General features: G+C 36.0%; 1 protein-coding gene across 6 annotated transcripts in view; it reads left to right on the top strand.

Moving 5' to 3' along the window:
* ITCH (itchy E3 ubiquitin protein ligase) overlaps nucleotides 1–17,016 on the top strand; it is a 129,594-nt gene extending 112,578 nt beyond the window's left edge. For all 6 annotated transcript variants that reach the window (XM_059406833.1, XM_059406828.1, XM_059406830.1 and 3 more), the window contains 8 exons: nucleotides 1,058–1,217; nucleotides 1,448–1,581; nucleotides 1,896–2,036; nucleotides 3,950–4,070; nucleotides 4,517–4,621; nucleotides 7,815–7,911; nucleotides 11,967–12,039; nucleotides 14,360–17,016. In XM_059406833.1, the coding sequence (XP_059262816.1) occupies nucleotides 1,058–1,217; nucleotides 1,448–1,581; nucleotides 1,896–2,036; nucleotides 3,950–4,070; nucleotides 4,517–4,621; nucleotides 7,815–7,911; nucleotides 11,967–12,039; nucleotides 14,360–14,459 (931 nt within the window). In that variant the 3' untranslated portion in view covers nucleotides 14,460–17,016. The remainder of the gene's footprint in view (nucleotides 1–1,057; nucleotides 1,218–1,447; nucleotides 1,582–1,895; nucleotides 2,037–3,949; nucleotides 4,071–4,516; nucleotides 4,622–7,814; nucleotides 7,912–11,966; nucleotides 12,040–14,359) is intronic.
* The last annotated feature ends 517 nt before the right edge of the window (nucleotides 17,017–17,533 follow it).

Below are 17,533 nucleotides of genomic sequence, written 5' to 3' on the forward strand. Positions count from 1 at the left end.
CAGTTAGGGAGGAGAGCAATCATTTATTCTTAAATTAGAAAATTAAATAGTATTAAGAAGTAAAAGCAGCATTACCACCAGAGGCCATGAACTCACAGAAAAAGAAATCTTGGGTGCCTGGGTGGCTCAGTCATTAAGTGTCTGCCTTCCACTAGGGTCATGATCCCAGGGTCTTGGTTGGCATCGAGCTCCATATCGGGCTCCCTGCTCAGTGGGAATCCTGCTTCTCCTTCTCCCACTCCCCCTGCTTATATTCCCTCTCCCACTGTCTCTCTCTCTGTGTCAAATAAATAAATAAAAATCTTTTAAAAAAAAAAAAAAAGAAAGAAATCTCAGACACAAGGTAGTATCACCTGTATTGCCCCAGATCTGTTCTGCCTACGGTTCTATGAGGCCAACCCATGTTATGTAGTCACTGTAATCTTGTGTTAATATTGGTTGGTATTTTCACAGCAGCTGAATTAGAGCTCCTCAGAGCATTTTTCTAATGAATGAGTGGCTTCAGTTAAGTGTTTTATTGTCTTTGTGAAATTGGAAGTTTTCTTGTATTTACCTAAAATTTAGAGAGCAGTGGCATTTGATGAGGATTTCTGTGAGGTTTAGTAACAAATGAAGTAATACTAGACTTCTTTCAGCTGCTCTGACTACATGAGTTAATAGTGAATTTTAGACTCGCCTCTATATAGTATTTCATGGATTCTAAGACTAACATTTTAATGGCTCTGACATTGGACTATGTATCACAATTATATTTAGAAAAATTTTTAGTGGTTCATCAAATAATGGTGTCTTTTAAGTTGACGTCTTAGATTCTTTGAGATATAATATGCAGAATGTAAATATCTCTCTAAACTAGATGTCTGACCTGCCTCCTTAGCGCAGTAGGCAGCTCGTCAGTCTCATAAACTAGATGTCTGTTTGAACAGAAACAGTTAAAAATCAACATGGGATTAAAAAACTATCACCAGCTGAGGAGTGTAGATTCCTGAGATCTTTGTAGCACTGCTGTTTGATTTGTTGGCATGGTTTTTCACCCTAAATTTTCTTTTGATTTCAGAGAGTGGTTCTTTCTTTTGTCACACGAAGTGTTGAACCCAATGTATTGCCTGTTTGAATATGCAGGGAAGGATAACTACTGCTTGCAGATTAATCCTGCTTCTTACATCAATCCAGATCACCTGAAATACTTTCGTTTTATTGGCAGGTTTATTGCCATGGTAAGTATGAATGGAGAACTGTTGCTCAGCAATACTAAAGCACGTTTCTTTAATCTTCTCATTTGAAATTTTCTCATTACTAAGACATTATTTTAAGATTGGTTTGTTATCTTTGCCCTTTTCCCAAAAATGTGCCATAATAGATGACAGGGGAGCTTTAGGGGAAGAATTCATCTAACATTCTATTATAAAATTATCATAAATGGTGGTATTATTTTCTTCTCATATAGGCTCTCTTCCATGGGAAATTCATAGACACAGGTTTTTCTTTGCCATTCTATAAACGTATATTGAACAAACCAGTTGGACTCAAGGATTTAGAATCTATTGATCCAGAATTTTACAATTCTCTCATCTGGGTTAAGTAAGTTTGTTTCCATTTAATTTATCAAAATATAATCTTATATGCTTTCATTATGGTGTTGGTAACTTATCCAAACTGTAGGCATGTAATTGGTTTATTGAATTTAAATATTAAACTTGTCTTGGGTTTTAATATGATGGATTTTACAGAATACACCCAATATCTTAGGTAAAAATATGACTTGAGTATATAATCTCTCCAGTTTTCTTATTTTGATGCTATAGTTTTATAGTAATTATTGAAGAACACAGTTCTTTAAAAAAATTTTTACGACTGAATTTGTTTAACAAATAGTGTTAATTTCATTTGTGCAGAGAAAACAATATTGAGGAATGTGGTTTGGAAATGTACTTCTCTGTCGATAAAGAAATTTTAGGTGAAATCAAGAGTCATGATTTGAAACCTAATGGTGGCAATATTCTTGTGACAGAAGAAAATAAAGAGGAATATATCAGGTGAGAGAGAATGCTCCTTTTAACATACAATGGCTACAGCACATTGACAGTTGCCTGGTAATACTAGTGGACAGTATTTCAAAAGATAATGTTTGCCTTTTTACTAATCATTATGAGACTTGATCAATGACATGGACATGATCACTTTCTACAAGTATGTTGAGAGAGGAACAAGGAAAGTGTTATGGGAAGTCAAGGGAGGGAGACATTATTTTTTCTAGTTGTAGTCATGAGCAGAGATACGAAGGCTGGAAAGCACAAGTCACAAGTAGTAAGTAGGGAAGTGTAGTGTGTGATGGTGCTGTCAGGCAGCTCAGAGTTGATATCCCATTCTGCCATGTCCTGCATTTCAGAGGCCACGGAAAATGAGGAAACTTTAGAAGATGTGGAGGCTAGTAAGTTACAGTAATCCTTAAGAGAACAATTACAGCTACATCCAAATGGTAGATAGAGAAACTACATTACAAGAAATTAAGGACCAAATTCAGTAGACGATCTAAATTTCTTTTAACTAGTCCAGTGGCAGAAAAAATGAGAAGGTAGAACAGATTCTTGTGGAGGCAGCAGGGTAGAGAGAATATGCTCCAGGTGAACTCAAACTAAATTTTACAGAGAATTAATCTAATGGGTACTGATAGGTTTTATACACCCTTTCTTGGTATATTTTCAGTTTTACCACAGTTTGAAGATTATATGTAAAGGGATAGAAAAGAATTTTGGTTATATAGAACTTTCATTTTTTAAAAATAGTGCTATATCACTCTTTTAAAAACCAGCTCTGTAATCACTGTGTCATGTAACATCAAGTCATTGAAAAAAATCTTAAGGGGCGCCTGGGTGATTCAATCAATTAAGCATCTGCCTTTGGCACAGGTCATGATCCTGGGGTCCTGGGATCAAGCCCTGTGTTGGGCTCCCCGCTCAGCAGGGAGTTTGCTTCTCCCTCTGCTTCTGTACCTGTTCATTCTCTCTCTCTCTCTCACCCCCTCACATAAAATCTTTTTTAAAAGTCAAAGATGAAATTTAGACTATTTAGTAGAGAATCTTCACTAAAAGTATTTTCATTCAAGGGTTGCTTGGGTGGCTCAGTTATGATCTCAGGGTGGTGGGATCCAGCCCCTCTACTGGCTCCTTGCTCAGCAGGGAGTCTGCTGGAGATTTTCTCTCCCTCTCCTTTAGTCAGTCCTTCCCTCCCCCAGTGCCAAACACTCTCATACTCTTGGATGCGTGTGCATGCGCTTTCTCTCCCTCTTTTTTTTTTTTTTTTTTTGAAGATTTTATTTATTTATTTGACAGAGATCATACATAGGCAAAGAGGCAGGCAGAGAGAGAAAGAAGCAGGCTCCCTGCTGAGCAGAGAGCCCTATGCAGGGCTTGATCCCAGGACCCTGGGATCCTGACTTGAGCTGAAGGCAGAGCCTTTAACCCACTGAACCACCCAAACATGCGCTCTCTCTTAATCTCTCTCTCTCTCTCAAATAAATAAATCTTCAAAAAATTTTTTTCATTTAAAAAAATAGCAAGGAGGAATCTATAAGCTAAAAACTTAAGAGAATTTTAGATTGTATGAACCCTTTTTAGATGCTGATTAAAGCAGTATGTTAAATTGAGTCAGAATTTGAGAACTGAATACTTGGCTATAAAGGAATTATTTACATTTTTGTGTGATAATAGAATTGTGGTGGTTTCAAAATGAGGCTTTATCTTAAAGAGATACATGCTGAATTATTTACGTTTAAAATGATATAGATTGGTGTTGTGTTGAAGCTGGGATATACATAGGATTCATTATATCCTACTTTTATAAATATTTGAAGTTTTTCATAATAAAGTTTTTAAAAATTATTTTTACACTTGGAATTAAAGGTAAAATCTAAAACTTCCTGATAGCTTTTTTAATATTTATTTACCAGAATGGTAGCTGAATGGAGGTTGTCTCGAGGTGTTGAAGAACAGACACAAGCTTTCTTTGAGGGCTTTAATGAAATTCTTCCCCAGCAGTATTTGCAATACTTTGATGCAAAGGAATTAGAGGTAATGAGTTTTTCTTATTTCCTCTGCAGCATGCTGGTAAATAATGCCTTCAGGTGTCTGCTTTTAGCTCACTTTCTCATCTTTCCAGTAGCAATAGTATTTTTTATGCTAGCAGGATGTTTTGAAGTATCCCTAGTGGTTTAAAAAGTCCATTAATTTATCAAATAAATAAAAAGTTACCCCCACAAAAAAGAATTACTATCAAAACTTCTCTACAGTGAATGACTGACTTACCTGAATACGTATATATATATGACACCATCCATGAAAACTCAACCTTCTTAAGTAATATAGACACAGTTCTTGATGCACAACTTACACGCCTAAGCCTCCTGATTAATTTGTTTTTTGAAAGTTGTTGAATATTAGTCTTTTCTTCTCTATGTCTAGCAGTTTTATATAACTTGTAAAGAAACCTTTTTTTTTTTTCCTTTAAATCTCCAAAGGTCCTTTTATGTGGAATGCAAGAAATTGACTTGAATGACTGGCAAAGACATGCCATCTACCGCCATTACACTAGGACAAGCAAACAAATCATGTGGTTTTGGCAGGTTTGTCTCGATTTATTTCAATTGGCAGAACATCATAATTTTTTAGAAACTGCTTACCATATATGGAAGAAAGTCACAGAACAAAATGTATCAGTATATTCAGGCCCCTCATTCCATTCTGTGCATTATAATAAATGAATAGATGATGTAAGTGCTAAGTTATGGAAGCAGCCCAAGTGTCCATTAATAGATGAATGGATCAAGATGGGTGTGTGTGTGTGTGTGTGTGTGTGTTTTATAAAATGTTTGTGTATATCAACCACACGCACTGGAATATTACTCAGCCATTAAAAAGAATGAAATTTTATTGAGGGGGTAAGGAATGGACTCTGGCCATTTGTAATATCATGAATGGATTTAGAGGGTATAGTACTAAGTGAAATAAATCAGCCCGAAAAAGACAAATGCCATATGATTTCACTCATATGGAATTTAAGAAACAGACAAAGAAAAATATAAACCAAGAAACCTACTCTTAACTAGAGAGAGCAAACTGATGGTTATCAGAGCGGACATGTGGGAGTGGGTAAAATTGGTGAAGGGGTTTAAGAGTAGACTCACCGTGACAAGCACTGAGTAGTGTATAGAATTGTTGAATCACTATATTGTACTCCTGAAACTAATATAATACTACATGTTTATACTGGAATTAAATTTTTTAAAAAAGATTATAACATTTTTAAAAACTATTGCTGAGTAAGCAACACACACCTTTTACCTTTGCCCAGGGTATAAGACAACCTCAGATGATGATTCCCCTGCATTTGATCTAAATGCTTTTGGAATTTTATGGAACTGTCTAAAGTATGGTTTTCATCCTTCATACCTCATTAAGAATTATATAATGTTCAGAAGGCAAAACTTAAGGGAGCAATCAGGTTTGGAATCACAGTGGTGTGTCTTTAAAAAAAAAAAGCCTTCTATAAGCACATGAGAAGATGCTCAAATCACTAATCATTAGGGAAGTGCAAATCAAAACCACAGTGAGACACCATTTCATATCCATTACTGTCATGGCTATTACCAAGAAACAGAAAATAATCATCCTTGTTGAGGATGTACAGAAATTGGAACTCTCTTGTATTGCTGGTAGGAATGTAAAATGGTGCACAACTGTGGAAAACAATTTGATGGCTCCTCAAAAAGCAAATATAAATTAACGTATCCAGCAGTTCTCCTAGGTATTCCCAAAGGAAGTGAAAGCAAGATTCAAACACATACTTCTATACCTACTTTCATAACAGCATTACTCACCATAGTGAAAAGGTAGATGCAATTTAATTGCCATCTATAGGTGAATGGATAAACAAAATGTGGTGTTCACATACAATGGAATATCATCCAGCCTTAAAGAGAAAGGAAGTTCTTTTTTTTAAATTAACATATAATTTATTATTTGTTTCAGGGATACAGGTCTGTGATTCATCACACTATCCATAATTCTCCCCACAACTTATATCCTCCCCAGTGTCCATCACCCAGCCACCCCATCCCTCCCACCCCCTTCTATTCCAGCAACCCTCAGGAGAAAGGAAATTCTGACAGGCTGCAACAGGGGTAAACCTTTAGAATATTATTCTGAGTGAAATAAGCTAATCACAAAAGGACATTTATATGAGATATCTAGAATAGGCAAATTCATAGAGACAAAGTAGAACAGAGGTTAATAAGGGTGGTTGGGGGATGAGAAGATACATTTCATGAATTCAGTGTTTTTGTTTAGGGTCACAAAGTTCTGGATATAGTGGTAATAGCTATTTATCAGTGTGAACATACTTAATGCCATCGAATTGTGTGCTTAAAATGAAAAATTATATGTATTTTACCACAATAAGAAAATAAAATTTTAAAAGATGTCTGTTACTTATATAAAGAAATTCATAAGGGGGTGCCTGAGTGGTCAGTGGGTCAAGCTTCTGCCTTTGGGTTGGGTCATGATCTCAGGGTCCTGGGATCAAGCCCCGCATGGAGCTCTGCTCAGCAGGGAACCTACTTCCCCCTCACTCTCTGCCTGCCCGTCGGCCTACTTGTGATCTCTCTCTCTCTCTGTCAAATAAATAAATAAAATCTTTAAAAAAAAATTAATAAGAAACTCAGATGAACTGAACTTCTATAGCAAATAGAATTAGCATTTTAAAATACTTGACAGTGGGGCGCCTGGGTGGCTCAGTGGGTTAAAGCCTTTGCCTTCAGCTCAGGTCATGATCCCAGGATCCTGGGATGGAGCCCCGCATCAGGCTTTCTGCTCAGCAGGGAGTCTGCTTCCCCTCCTCTCTCTCTGCCTGCTTCTCTGCTTGCATGTACTCTCTCTCTCTGCCAGATAAATAAATAAAATCTTTAAAAAAAAATAAAAAATAAAAAATACTTGACAGTAGTACAATATTTACAAAAAATATTTGGCTGAGTCAAAACATTTGTGCTACAGGCTGGAAAGCATCTTCCATAAACCTAATGTTTTGAGCCAGAGTTGTAGGAGTTGGAAACCACCTGATTCTGATAGTATGTAGCTACACCAAAACCTAGCAAACATTAAAAAAAAGAGCAGGGCGCCTGGGTGGCTCAGTGGGTTAAGCCACTGCCTTCGGCTCAGGTCATGATCTCAGGGTCCTGGGATCGAGTCCTGCATCGGGCTCTCTGCTCAGCAGGGGCCTGCTTCCTTCCCTTCCCCTCTCTCTGCCTGCCTCTCTTCCTACTGTGATCTCTCTCTGTCAAATAAATAAATAAAATCTTTAAAAAGAAAAAAAAAGAGCAAACATTAATATCTGGATCAGAATTCTAGGAGCTTGATTTCATGTATTCATAAAATTTAAAAAGTCCAGACTCACTCAAGCTCTGTGTCCTGTGTAACCACATGAGTATCCTATAGGACAAGCCTATCTGGGAGGTAAAATAAGGGGCTTCTCTAAAATAGCTCATCTTGAGGCTTTGAGTAGGGAGCTCTTAGGCCCAGGGTACCCTCCTTTTTCTGTCTCCCTAAAAGGATATGGTCCTAAGATTTATATCGGGGAAGGTTGGCAGGGCTTCGACAAACATGGAGAAATATCCATCCACAGTAGTGGGGTATAGTCATTATTATCTAGTGCATCTAACACTGGGAGTTCATTTGAAATGATTGTATATCATTCTTATTTATGCTAAACGTAACATAGGACCTATATATCTCTTTACGTGTGTGTGTATGTTTTTTTAACAGTTTGTTAAAGAAATTGATAATGAGAAGAGAATGAGACTTCTGCAGTTTGTTACTGGAACCTGCCGATTGCCAGTTGGAGGATTTGCTGACCTCATGGGTATGTATACAGGATCACTTTTCCTACACAGAAAATTACAACACAGTTATATCAAATCAATGTCTATAAAACTTACCAGAAATAACAAAGAATAGACATTTCCCAACCAGTCACAGTTACCCTGGATTTGTGTAAACTTTTAATTCACTTTGTAGTCTTTACCCCTAGAAATTTTTAACCTAAGGCTGGATCCCACATTTTAACTTCATAGGATAGCAATATTCTATATGTAAATCTATTTGGTCATTCAGTCATTGGTAAACATTTTAGGTCTCCTATGAGCCAGGCACTTTTGATTGTATTATACTATATTTTAATGAGTTTAACAGTCTTCTCTATTACACCTGGAGCTCCTTGAGATACAGATCCATATTTTCATCTTTTTATTTCTGGTGCCTCGCATAGTGCTTGTCACATGGTATTCACTGATCAAAATGTGTGTTGTTTGGACATGAATGACCATGAAAATACTTTTGTGATTTATAATAAAGTAAATTCAAATCTTTAACACCAGCATTATGCCAAGTACCACAGGAGAACAGGTTAAGATCCCTAAGTCTGTTTCAGCTGAAGCAGAAGTAAAAAACTAAGTAGGCAATTTTGGATACAGTGACTAAAAACCAGACCAGAAGAATTTTGGCCATTACTCTGAGGGTATTGGAAGCTGTGGAAATTTTTGAAGAGAGGAAAGCTTGCTGAAGCTGCATATTAGGAAGACTTGATAGCAAGGTATAGCATACATTAAAGGATAAGGGAAACCCTGAAGAGAGGAAGAAAATATTGGAGCAGTTAATTTTAGGAGATGGAGGTAGGGACGGAAAAGAAGGGATAAATGCTAGAGAAGTTCCAAAGGTAGCAACAGAACTTGATTAGAGATTAGAAGAATGTCAAGGATAAAACCATGTTTTGAGAAATGGAGAAGTTACAAAGTGTAAAGAACATGGTTTAGAGGTTTTGAGGGAAGATAATGAATGGCTTAGAAACTCGAGTTCAAGGTGATAGCCAGACAACAGAATACCAGGAAGCCAGGGGACAGTTGAGTGGGTGTTGCCAAAGTAGGAGTAGAGCAGTGACACTTGAAGCTATTAGAATAGGTTGGCTAATGCAAAAATGGAATATAAAGAGTAGAGGACTGATGCTTAGAAACACTTGTATTTAGGGATGAGACAGAAATAGCCTAGAGGCAACCTTAAAAGAATTTAGAGCCAGAGAGGGAAGAGGAGAAATAAATATTCTGTCTCTCAGAAGCAATATAGAAAGGAGATTTTTTAATCCAGCTCTAGAGAGGTCTCAGAGAATGTTTATTATTACTAAGTAAATTTTTGGAGAGGGGTATCTTTTGAGAATGCTGTCTTAATTTGAAAAAGAAAAACCATGTTGGTAGGTCAGGAAATAAGGTAGTATCATAATAAGGGAAAAAGTGGCCTAAGTTTCAGTATAAACTAGAAACCTGATCATTTAAGAGATAACAACTAGATCTGCTCTTGGGAATAATATTTGGGGTTGGATGGAGCTCTAATATAGGAGGATACCTGTGGAAGGCGGAGAGGAGATTGTGGTTCATAGAATTTTAGAGGCCATCTGGTTTAACCTTCCACTCAGTGTAGGAGGAGGAAGAATAATGTATATAACAATGTAATGTGTTGGATTTCAACTTTGACAGATCTAACATCCCTTTTCTGTAACAAATATTTATAATATCCTCTACAATATTCTGGAATAAAACTGGAAGACATGAAATAAAAGTACCTACAATCTCAAAAAAAATACAAAAACTTAGCCTAACTAAAATTTTTAAGAAGTGACTTATAGGGTGGTTGGCTTATGGGAGGGTATGTGCTATGATGAGTGCTGTCAAGTGTGTAAGCCTGATGATTCACAGACCTGTACCCTGGGGCAAATAATACATTATATGTTAATTTTTTTTAAGTGACTTATAATGAAATAATACTTTAGTCAGTGTATATTTCGGAAAAACTGTTAGAAGACACTAGTTAATAGGTAATTGTTCCTACTTAAAAGGTTTGGGTTTAAGGTGAGATCAGAAAGCTTTCTCTATAATAAACACTGGAATATGAAAGAACAGACAGAAAGAGCAAGAAATAGAGATATCTGGGTGGCTCAGTTGGTTAAGCATGTGCCTTTGGCTCAGGTCATGATTCCAGGGTCCTGAGATCCAGTCCGCTGAGCAGGGAGCCTGCTTCTTCCTCTCCCTGCTGCTTCCCTGAAAGTCTGCTCACTTTCTTGCTCTGACAAATAAATAAATAAAACCTTTAAAAGAAAAGAAACGGCAAGAAATAATAGACTTAAGTATGGTAAGAAAAAGAGGGAGGGACAGCTGGGTGGCTCAGTTAGTGTAGCATCCAACTCTTGATCTCGGCTCAGGTCTTGATTTCATGGTTGTGAGCTCAAGCCCCACGCTGGGCTCCATGCTGCTGTGGAACCTACTTAGAAAAGAAAGAAAAACAGGGAAATAATCTAAATGAAGTAGGGATAATAGACTTGCCAGAATAAATTAGAGATGATCAAAGTGGAGAAAAATGAGGTAGTATCTATGATGAAATTCCACTGATACATAGAAAGTCCTCGGAGACCATATTATTTGAAAGTTGAAATGGGTTGAAAATAGGAACATAGGTGCAAGAGTCCACATGAAACTTGTGTGGCTTAGGGGCAATGTCAGAATAAGATTGAAAACAGGCAACCTCAAAATAATTTCAGTATGTATAATGTATACAACTTGATGTCTTACCATTCTGTAAAGTTTTAGAAAGCACTTAGGATGATATGATATATTTGAAAGATAGCTTTACTGGTGAAATTCACTAAGATCCCTTCATTTCCTATTTTTCTCTTTTAGTATTTGATTCTCTTGTCTTCTTAATGCAATCCAGACTCTTCTGTTATATATTAATTAGCACTATTAAAATGTTCTATTCTTTGTGGTTAGAAATGCTGTAATATATTGACTAGAGAGAATGTTCAGAGTGAGTTCATGTAATTTTGAGTTTAATTATTTAATAATTTTAACTGTCGTTTTTCATAATCACCATTTCCTATCTTACTGGGCTTTTCATGTTAACTACTTGTGCAAATACTTTGATGTTATTCAATCAGAAGTACTACCAGTGCTTATTTGTACTGGTCAAGGGGGACATGAGGACATGAGAAAATTCTTTGAGTGTGACTGCCCCACACATTGCCAACATTCAGTTTGCCTGGCCCATTCTAAAGTGCAGTAACACCACCAATCATTGTAACTACCAATAATACTTTCTAGGGATTGGTAGTGACCTTTTAGAAAACCAGTGCTTTAGGATCACCATTCACTCTGTTGACAACAGAAGGTAACTGAGAGGAGAGACAAGAAGTGGGTTGTAAGTATATAAGGTTTCTGTAGGACCTATAAGCACAAGCACTGTTAATATTGAATTCACTAGATTATATTTAAATCAAGCTTTATTGTATAAGACGGTTGTAGTTTTCCTGTTGTGTTTAAAGCTAAAATTAAGCTTTTTCAGTGTTCTGTTAGTTATAGCATTCTGTTATTCTGGCAAAGTAATGCCAGATAAAACTGCATTTTCTTCTCTTGGGCATACATTAACAAAATGGTTCTCAAACTTTAGCACTCTTCAGAATCACCTGGAAGCCTGTTCAGACGCACATTGCTTAGCCTTACCTCAAAGTTTCTGATTCAGTTCAGTAGGCTTTGGTTAGGGCCCATGGATTTGTGTTTGGTTTTGGTTTTTTCCTTTGAAAGATTTTACTTATTTTAGAGAGAGAGTGTGCACAAGTCGGGGAAGGGGAAGAAGGAGAGCCAGAAACCCAAGCAGAATCCACACTAGCATGGAGCCTGATGCAGGGCTTGATTTCATGATCCTGAGATCATGACCTGAGCTGAAATCAACGAGTCAGACGCTTGACCGACTGAGATACCCAGGAGCCCAGATTTGTGGTTCTGATAAGGTCCTGGGTGATGCTGATGCTGCAGGACTGAGGGGGTCACAATTTGAGAACCACCAAGTGTCAAACTATTGATGATTTCACTGTTTTAGGGAGTAATGGACCACAAAAATTCTGCATTGAAAAAGTTGGGAAAGAAAATTGGTTACCCAGAAGTCATACGTGGTAAGTAAAATCAGAAAGAGTAGAGAAAATATCTTTTTTCCAGTTACCCTGTAGATATTAAAGCCTGTTGGAAATTAGAAATGAAATATTTTCCCTATGGTATTGAATTATATTTTTATAGCTTTAGCAAGGCATAATTTATATACAGTAAAACTACTAAAGGTCATAAGGTTATCCATTTAAATTCAGTGATATTTAGAAGATTACAGAGTAGTAACCATCAACCAATTTTAGATTATTTCTTTCACTCCAGAATGATTCCTTATGGCCCTTTGCAGTCAGTCCCTTTTCCTAGCCATGGATTTTTTTTTTTAATGTGATATTAGGAAAACTTTTAACTTTTCTCTGAAAGCAGAAGATACCAACTTTTCATAGTTTTGGGGAGAACAGAAATATTTTCTTACTATAAATGTAGCTTAACCACATTTCCAAAAATGTACAGAACTAAAAACAACCCTAATTTTAATTCAAAATACAATATGTAGGAATCCCACCTAACATCAACAGTATTTGAACTGTATTTTGTGAGACATTTCAGTAGCCTTGCTGGATATTCCTTTATTTTCCCATCTGCCCTTTATATTTGTTTTAGTGTCTGTTCCTTTATATTTTGATTCATATACATACATGTGGTTTTTAAAAAAATAACATTGCCACATTTGTTGAAAATCAATTTACCATAAATAAATACATGAGTTTATTTTGGGATTCCTGAATCTATTTCATTGATCTGTTTGTCTTTCCTTAATGGTAGTACCACACTGTCTTGATTACTATAGCTTTGTAATAAGTTTTGAAATTAGGAGGTTTGAATTCTCCAACTTTTTCAAGATCATTTTGGATATTCTCAGTCCTTTGGATTTCCATATGAATTTTAGGATCTGCTTGTCCATTTCTACAAAGAGGTCAACTGGGATTTTGATACAAATTTCTCTGAATGTATAGATCAGTTTTGGGGGACACTTATTCTTTTTGAAGCTATTATAAATGGAATTGTTTCCTTAATTTCATTTCAGATTGTTAAGATTATTGCTAGTGTACAGAAATACTGTTGATTTTTGTACATTCATCTTGTACACATGCACATTTTTTATTTGACCTTGTCTTTTTTTCAAACTTGGAACAGACTGTGCCATTATACTCCTGTGAACAGTTTTTCTCAGTCACACACAAAACCCAGCCTCATTTTAGTTTGTCAAGTTCCAAGTTTTCATTTGCAAGAAGTAACAAAAGTTATAATTATAGACTTATTTTCTCTTTGTAGATAGCATTATTTTTTCTGATGTCAAACATCTGCCTAGGCCTTATCCTTAAAATATAACAGAAGGCCCAAAACCTTAATGGCAAACTCAGTGCCTTATGAAGGTGGTAATAATGTAGCCCCAAATTAGAAGATGCCCTTTAAGACCTCACAGGTAAGAATAGGACAAGAAATTCAGTAGGACTAGAATATTAGATACTAAAGCAGAAAATTGTTTCTTAAAGTAGTACACAGTCCCTGACTTAAGATGGTTTGACTTTAAGATTTCTTGACTGACTTTATGATGGTGTGAAAATAATATGCATTTGGTAGAAACTGTACTTCAAATTTTTAATTTCATCTTTTCTTTGGCTAGCAATATATGTATGATATTCCCTCATGATGCTGGGCAGTGGTAGTGAATTGTGTCTCCCATTCAGCCAGCAGTCATGAGGGTAAACAACCAGTGTATTTAAACCAGTCTATATCCATACAACTATTCTGTTTTTCACTTTGAGTACATTATTCAATAAATTACATGATATTCAACAATTTATTATAAAATAGGTTTTATGTTCAATAATTGTGCCCAGCTATAGGCTAATGAAGGTTTTCTTAACACATTTAAGGTAGGCTAAGTTACGATATTTGGCAGGTTAGATTTATTAAAATGCATTTTTTACTTACGATACTTTTAACTATCATAGGGTTTATCCACATGTAACTCATGTCAGAGAAGATCTGTACTTAAAACCTATATTTACTGTCTAGCCCTCCACAGAAAAAGTTTGCTGGTCACTAATCTAGATTAAGGAGAGTATGAGAGGACTAACTCTTGCCCCTGTGTTGTATAAACACTTGTTCTTCATTCTACCCTAAAAGGTAAATATTGTTACTCCCATGCTACCAAAGAAGAAACCAAAATTGAGAAAGGTAAAAGCAATGTTCAAAGGCCCAGTGACAGAGCTGGGATTTGAACTCATTTTTACCTGACTTTAAAACCAGTGTTGTTATATACTACACTGCTCATATGATTCTTTGTATATTTCCTTTTCTCAAGCTAACAATTCTTACTTTTAGTTTTAATCGCCTGGACCTGCCACCCTACAAGAGCTATGAGCAACTGAAGGAAAAGCTGTTATTTGCCATTGAAGAAACAGAAGGATTTGGACAAGAGTAACTTCCAAGAACTTGTGCCACCAAAGGACAAGAACTTAATTGCAACGTCTGTCCTTTTCCTTCTCTGCTTGTTGCACATCTTGTTGTAAAATTGGGCTGTGACTGTTTAGAGAGTTATTTGAGTGTAAGTAAATTAATGTTATCATTGAGATTTATCTCCCAGTGATTCTGGATTTCTACGTAATATTTCCAGAAATCAGATCTGCAAATGACTAGTCAAATCTTACTTAACATGAGATTTAACACAGCAATGAAATCTGCCTTGTCTTATTCCACTAGATTGTTACCTTAACAATTTTGTATATGTGTGTCAAAAGTCTCACTTGGAAGTAGATTTTTTTCATTTAGAGATTTCTGCAGATATTCAGGGACGTCCCTTGGTAAATGAAATATTAAGACCTTAAGCCTCTTGGTAAGAGGTATTTATTAAAAGTGCAAACTCAGCCCAGCTTCTGGGGATGTGAGTGAACTTCTGGCTTGTGCTCTCCCTCTCATTTCAGCCTGGCCTGACTGTTGTTTTTCCTTTCCGGAGCATGAATTCATGCATCATTTTGCTGGTATCGTTGGAAAGTGATACAAGACTCTTGCATCGGTCTACAAAGTAGTTTGGTTACTTTGAATTCAGGGAGAAGTTGGTCCCAGCCTGCAAATGACCCTATAACTTTCTTCATTTGGAAGTTTGTTTTAATTGCCTTGCAAATACTAAACTTTACAAACAATATTAACACTGTGCTTCCTTCACGGTCGTTTTATAAAAGCTTAATCTAGAATTGGAATTAATTTGGATAAATTCATCAAAGGCCATCATTGACAATTTTTGTATGTTCCTATATATAAATTGTATCTATAATTTCATCATAATCCAGCAACTTCAGTTATATTTAATTATTGCTAAGGAGTTCAAGTTATAACTAGAGTACTTTACACCCAAAGAAAGAGGTCAGTGAAACATTCTCTAAATTACATTTTCATTAGGGAGGGAGAGCTGTGGTACTGGCTAAATAGAAGGGAGTAATACATTTACTAGCAATACATTTCTAGTAACCACAGAAATGTATTCTCTGTATGAATTAAAAGTCTTCAAACTTATCATTTCTCTCACACCTTGGAATAGTCTTTTCCATTCTTGACATTGTCTGAATTGGATACTCTCTCACTCCTAAAAATTTTAACAGGCGTTCCTTTTTATCCCCTATGACTATTTAATTTCATCCTGCTCCATTAGTATCTGATTAGTGCACTTTTGAACATCTCTGTAGTTAATTATTTTAACTTGGCCTAACTTAGACTCTGTCAGGAAGGCTGCTGTCAGGGATTTGACTTTATGGATAGTGGGATGAATCCTCAGTCAAATGAGAGCCCATCACAGCTAAACCCTGAGGACAGCCTCATAATTCGTGAAACAGGACTTTAGCAGGTTTCAGTAGCATAACATGAACAAGTAGCACTGAGCCAAAAATAAGCAGAGTAGCAAACCCCTGTTCCATATGGAAGGAAAATGGTTTTTCTTTGTCCCTAACTACTCTTACATCCTGGAACAACAACAAAAACATTTTAAACTTGTGTACCTGTGCTCTAAAACACTGCCATCATAAAGCAGACTTAAGTGAGTTAAAGGGTTGCCTCATCTAGAAATTGTCAATGTAAAGGGGGAGATTAGGTTCTCCCCAACCCTATCTTTATTTTGTTTTTTATTCCATATACTCCAGGAAATGTATGGTCTCTAAAAGCCCTAGTTGTTTCCAAAGTAGGGACTCTGCCTTTTTGTTGGTAGGGGGAAAATGCTATTGCTTTGTCTTACAGAGCGAATGTCTGCCAACTACCCATTCATTATATAAATCTGAACTTTGGTAATATATGGCTGTGGAGATTAAGCCTTCTATAAAGACTTACCATGGAGGTGAATTCTCATTAAAATGTAGTTATCTACAATATTTACTAGAGATTTATGAGATTAAATTAAATAATGTAAGAAAGTAGACCTTTTTTTGTTCTACATAATGCTTGATGATTCATTTAGGGACCTAGAAATATTGTGTGAAAATGTATAAATATCACCCAAAAGGCTTTCTGCCCTATATTTTTAAAATACAGAATAGTTATATTTGAAGTAGCCCTGGCCCTAGTTCTATAGGGCTTGGCTATTTAATATTTTTATGGAAGAAACGTTTAGTTCTGGAAAAGGTAAATGCTTGTATATATTTTTGCAGCCTGGGATCTCCCTTACTCCATTTCTTCCTTAATTTAAGTGGCCACATGTATATGTCTTCCCTGCTGTGTTAGGAAAATGGGGGCTGGATATCCCAAGAATCAGAGGTTATATAAAAATACTACAGATAGACAGCAAACATAAATACCTACCAAATGCTATTTTAAATTTTGGTCCAAACTGAACATTTGGAAATAGATTTATTGTAAGTGTTCAATTAGAGCGATTTCTTAAATCTGAACTAAATTGCTTTTAGAGTCCTTTTTCTTTGTAAGCATTGTAAATGCTAATAAACCCTGTTAATTTTTTTTACTGCATGTTATGTTGAAATAAAAACAAAGTAAAATGAGCAATTGCCTTATTCTTCTGCTCTTTTGGGTAATTGGGGAAGGCAGCATTTCACAGCCTGGGTCAGGAGGGAAGGATCTCACTTGTTATCAGAGTGGTTTAAAACTGATCCAGCAGCTCATAACAATAAATTCTTGCTCTGTCTTTTATGATCTTGTATCAGAGTGCAGAAGAATATAATTTCATAAGACTTACAATAACTCTATTTAAAATTCAGGTATTAATTTTTTATCAAGAGATTGACATCAATGTCAGTGGATCGGAAATTTAAGTGAAAAATTACTCACTTGCCCACAAAGATCTCATCCTAAATGAATTATTTCAGTCAAGCCCACTCTGCCACTTTTTATCTGGTTAATAATCTAAAACGTTATCAGGGGTGACTCATGGGGTTATTAGACTTACTCTATTTCTACACCCTCCTTGTTTTGGATATAATTCCATCTGAACTCCTTTAGGTTAATTATTTCTATTTAATATTGTTGGTATCTCCAGCCCCCCCTTATTTTTTGTTTTTC

This window comes from Mustela nigripes, chromosome 7, assembly GCF_022355385.1.
Source record: "Mustela nigripes isolate SB6536 chromosome 7, MUSNIG.SB6536, whole genome shotgun sequence".
In the NCBI taxonomy this organism is placed as follows: domain Eukaryota; kingdom Metazoa; phylum Chordata; class Mammalia; order Carnivora; family Mustelidae; genus Mustela; species Mustela nigripes.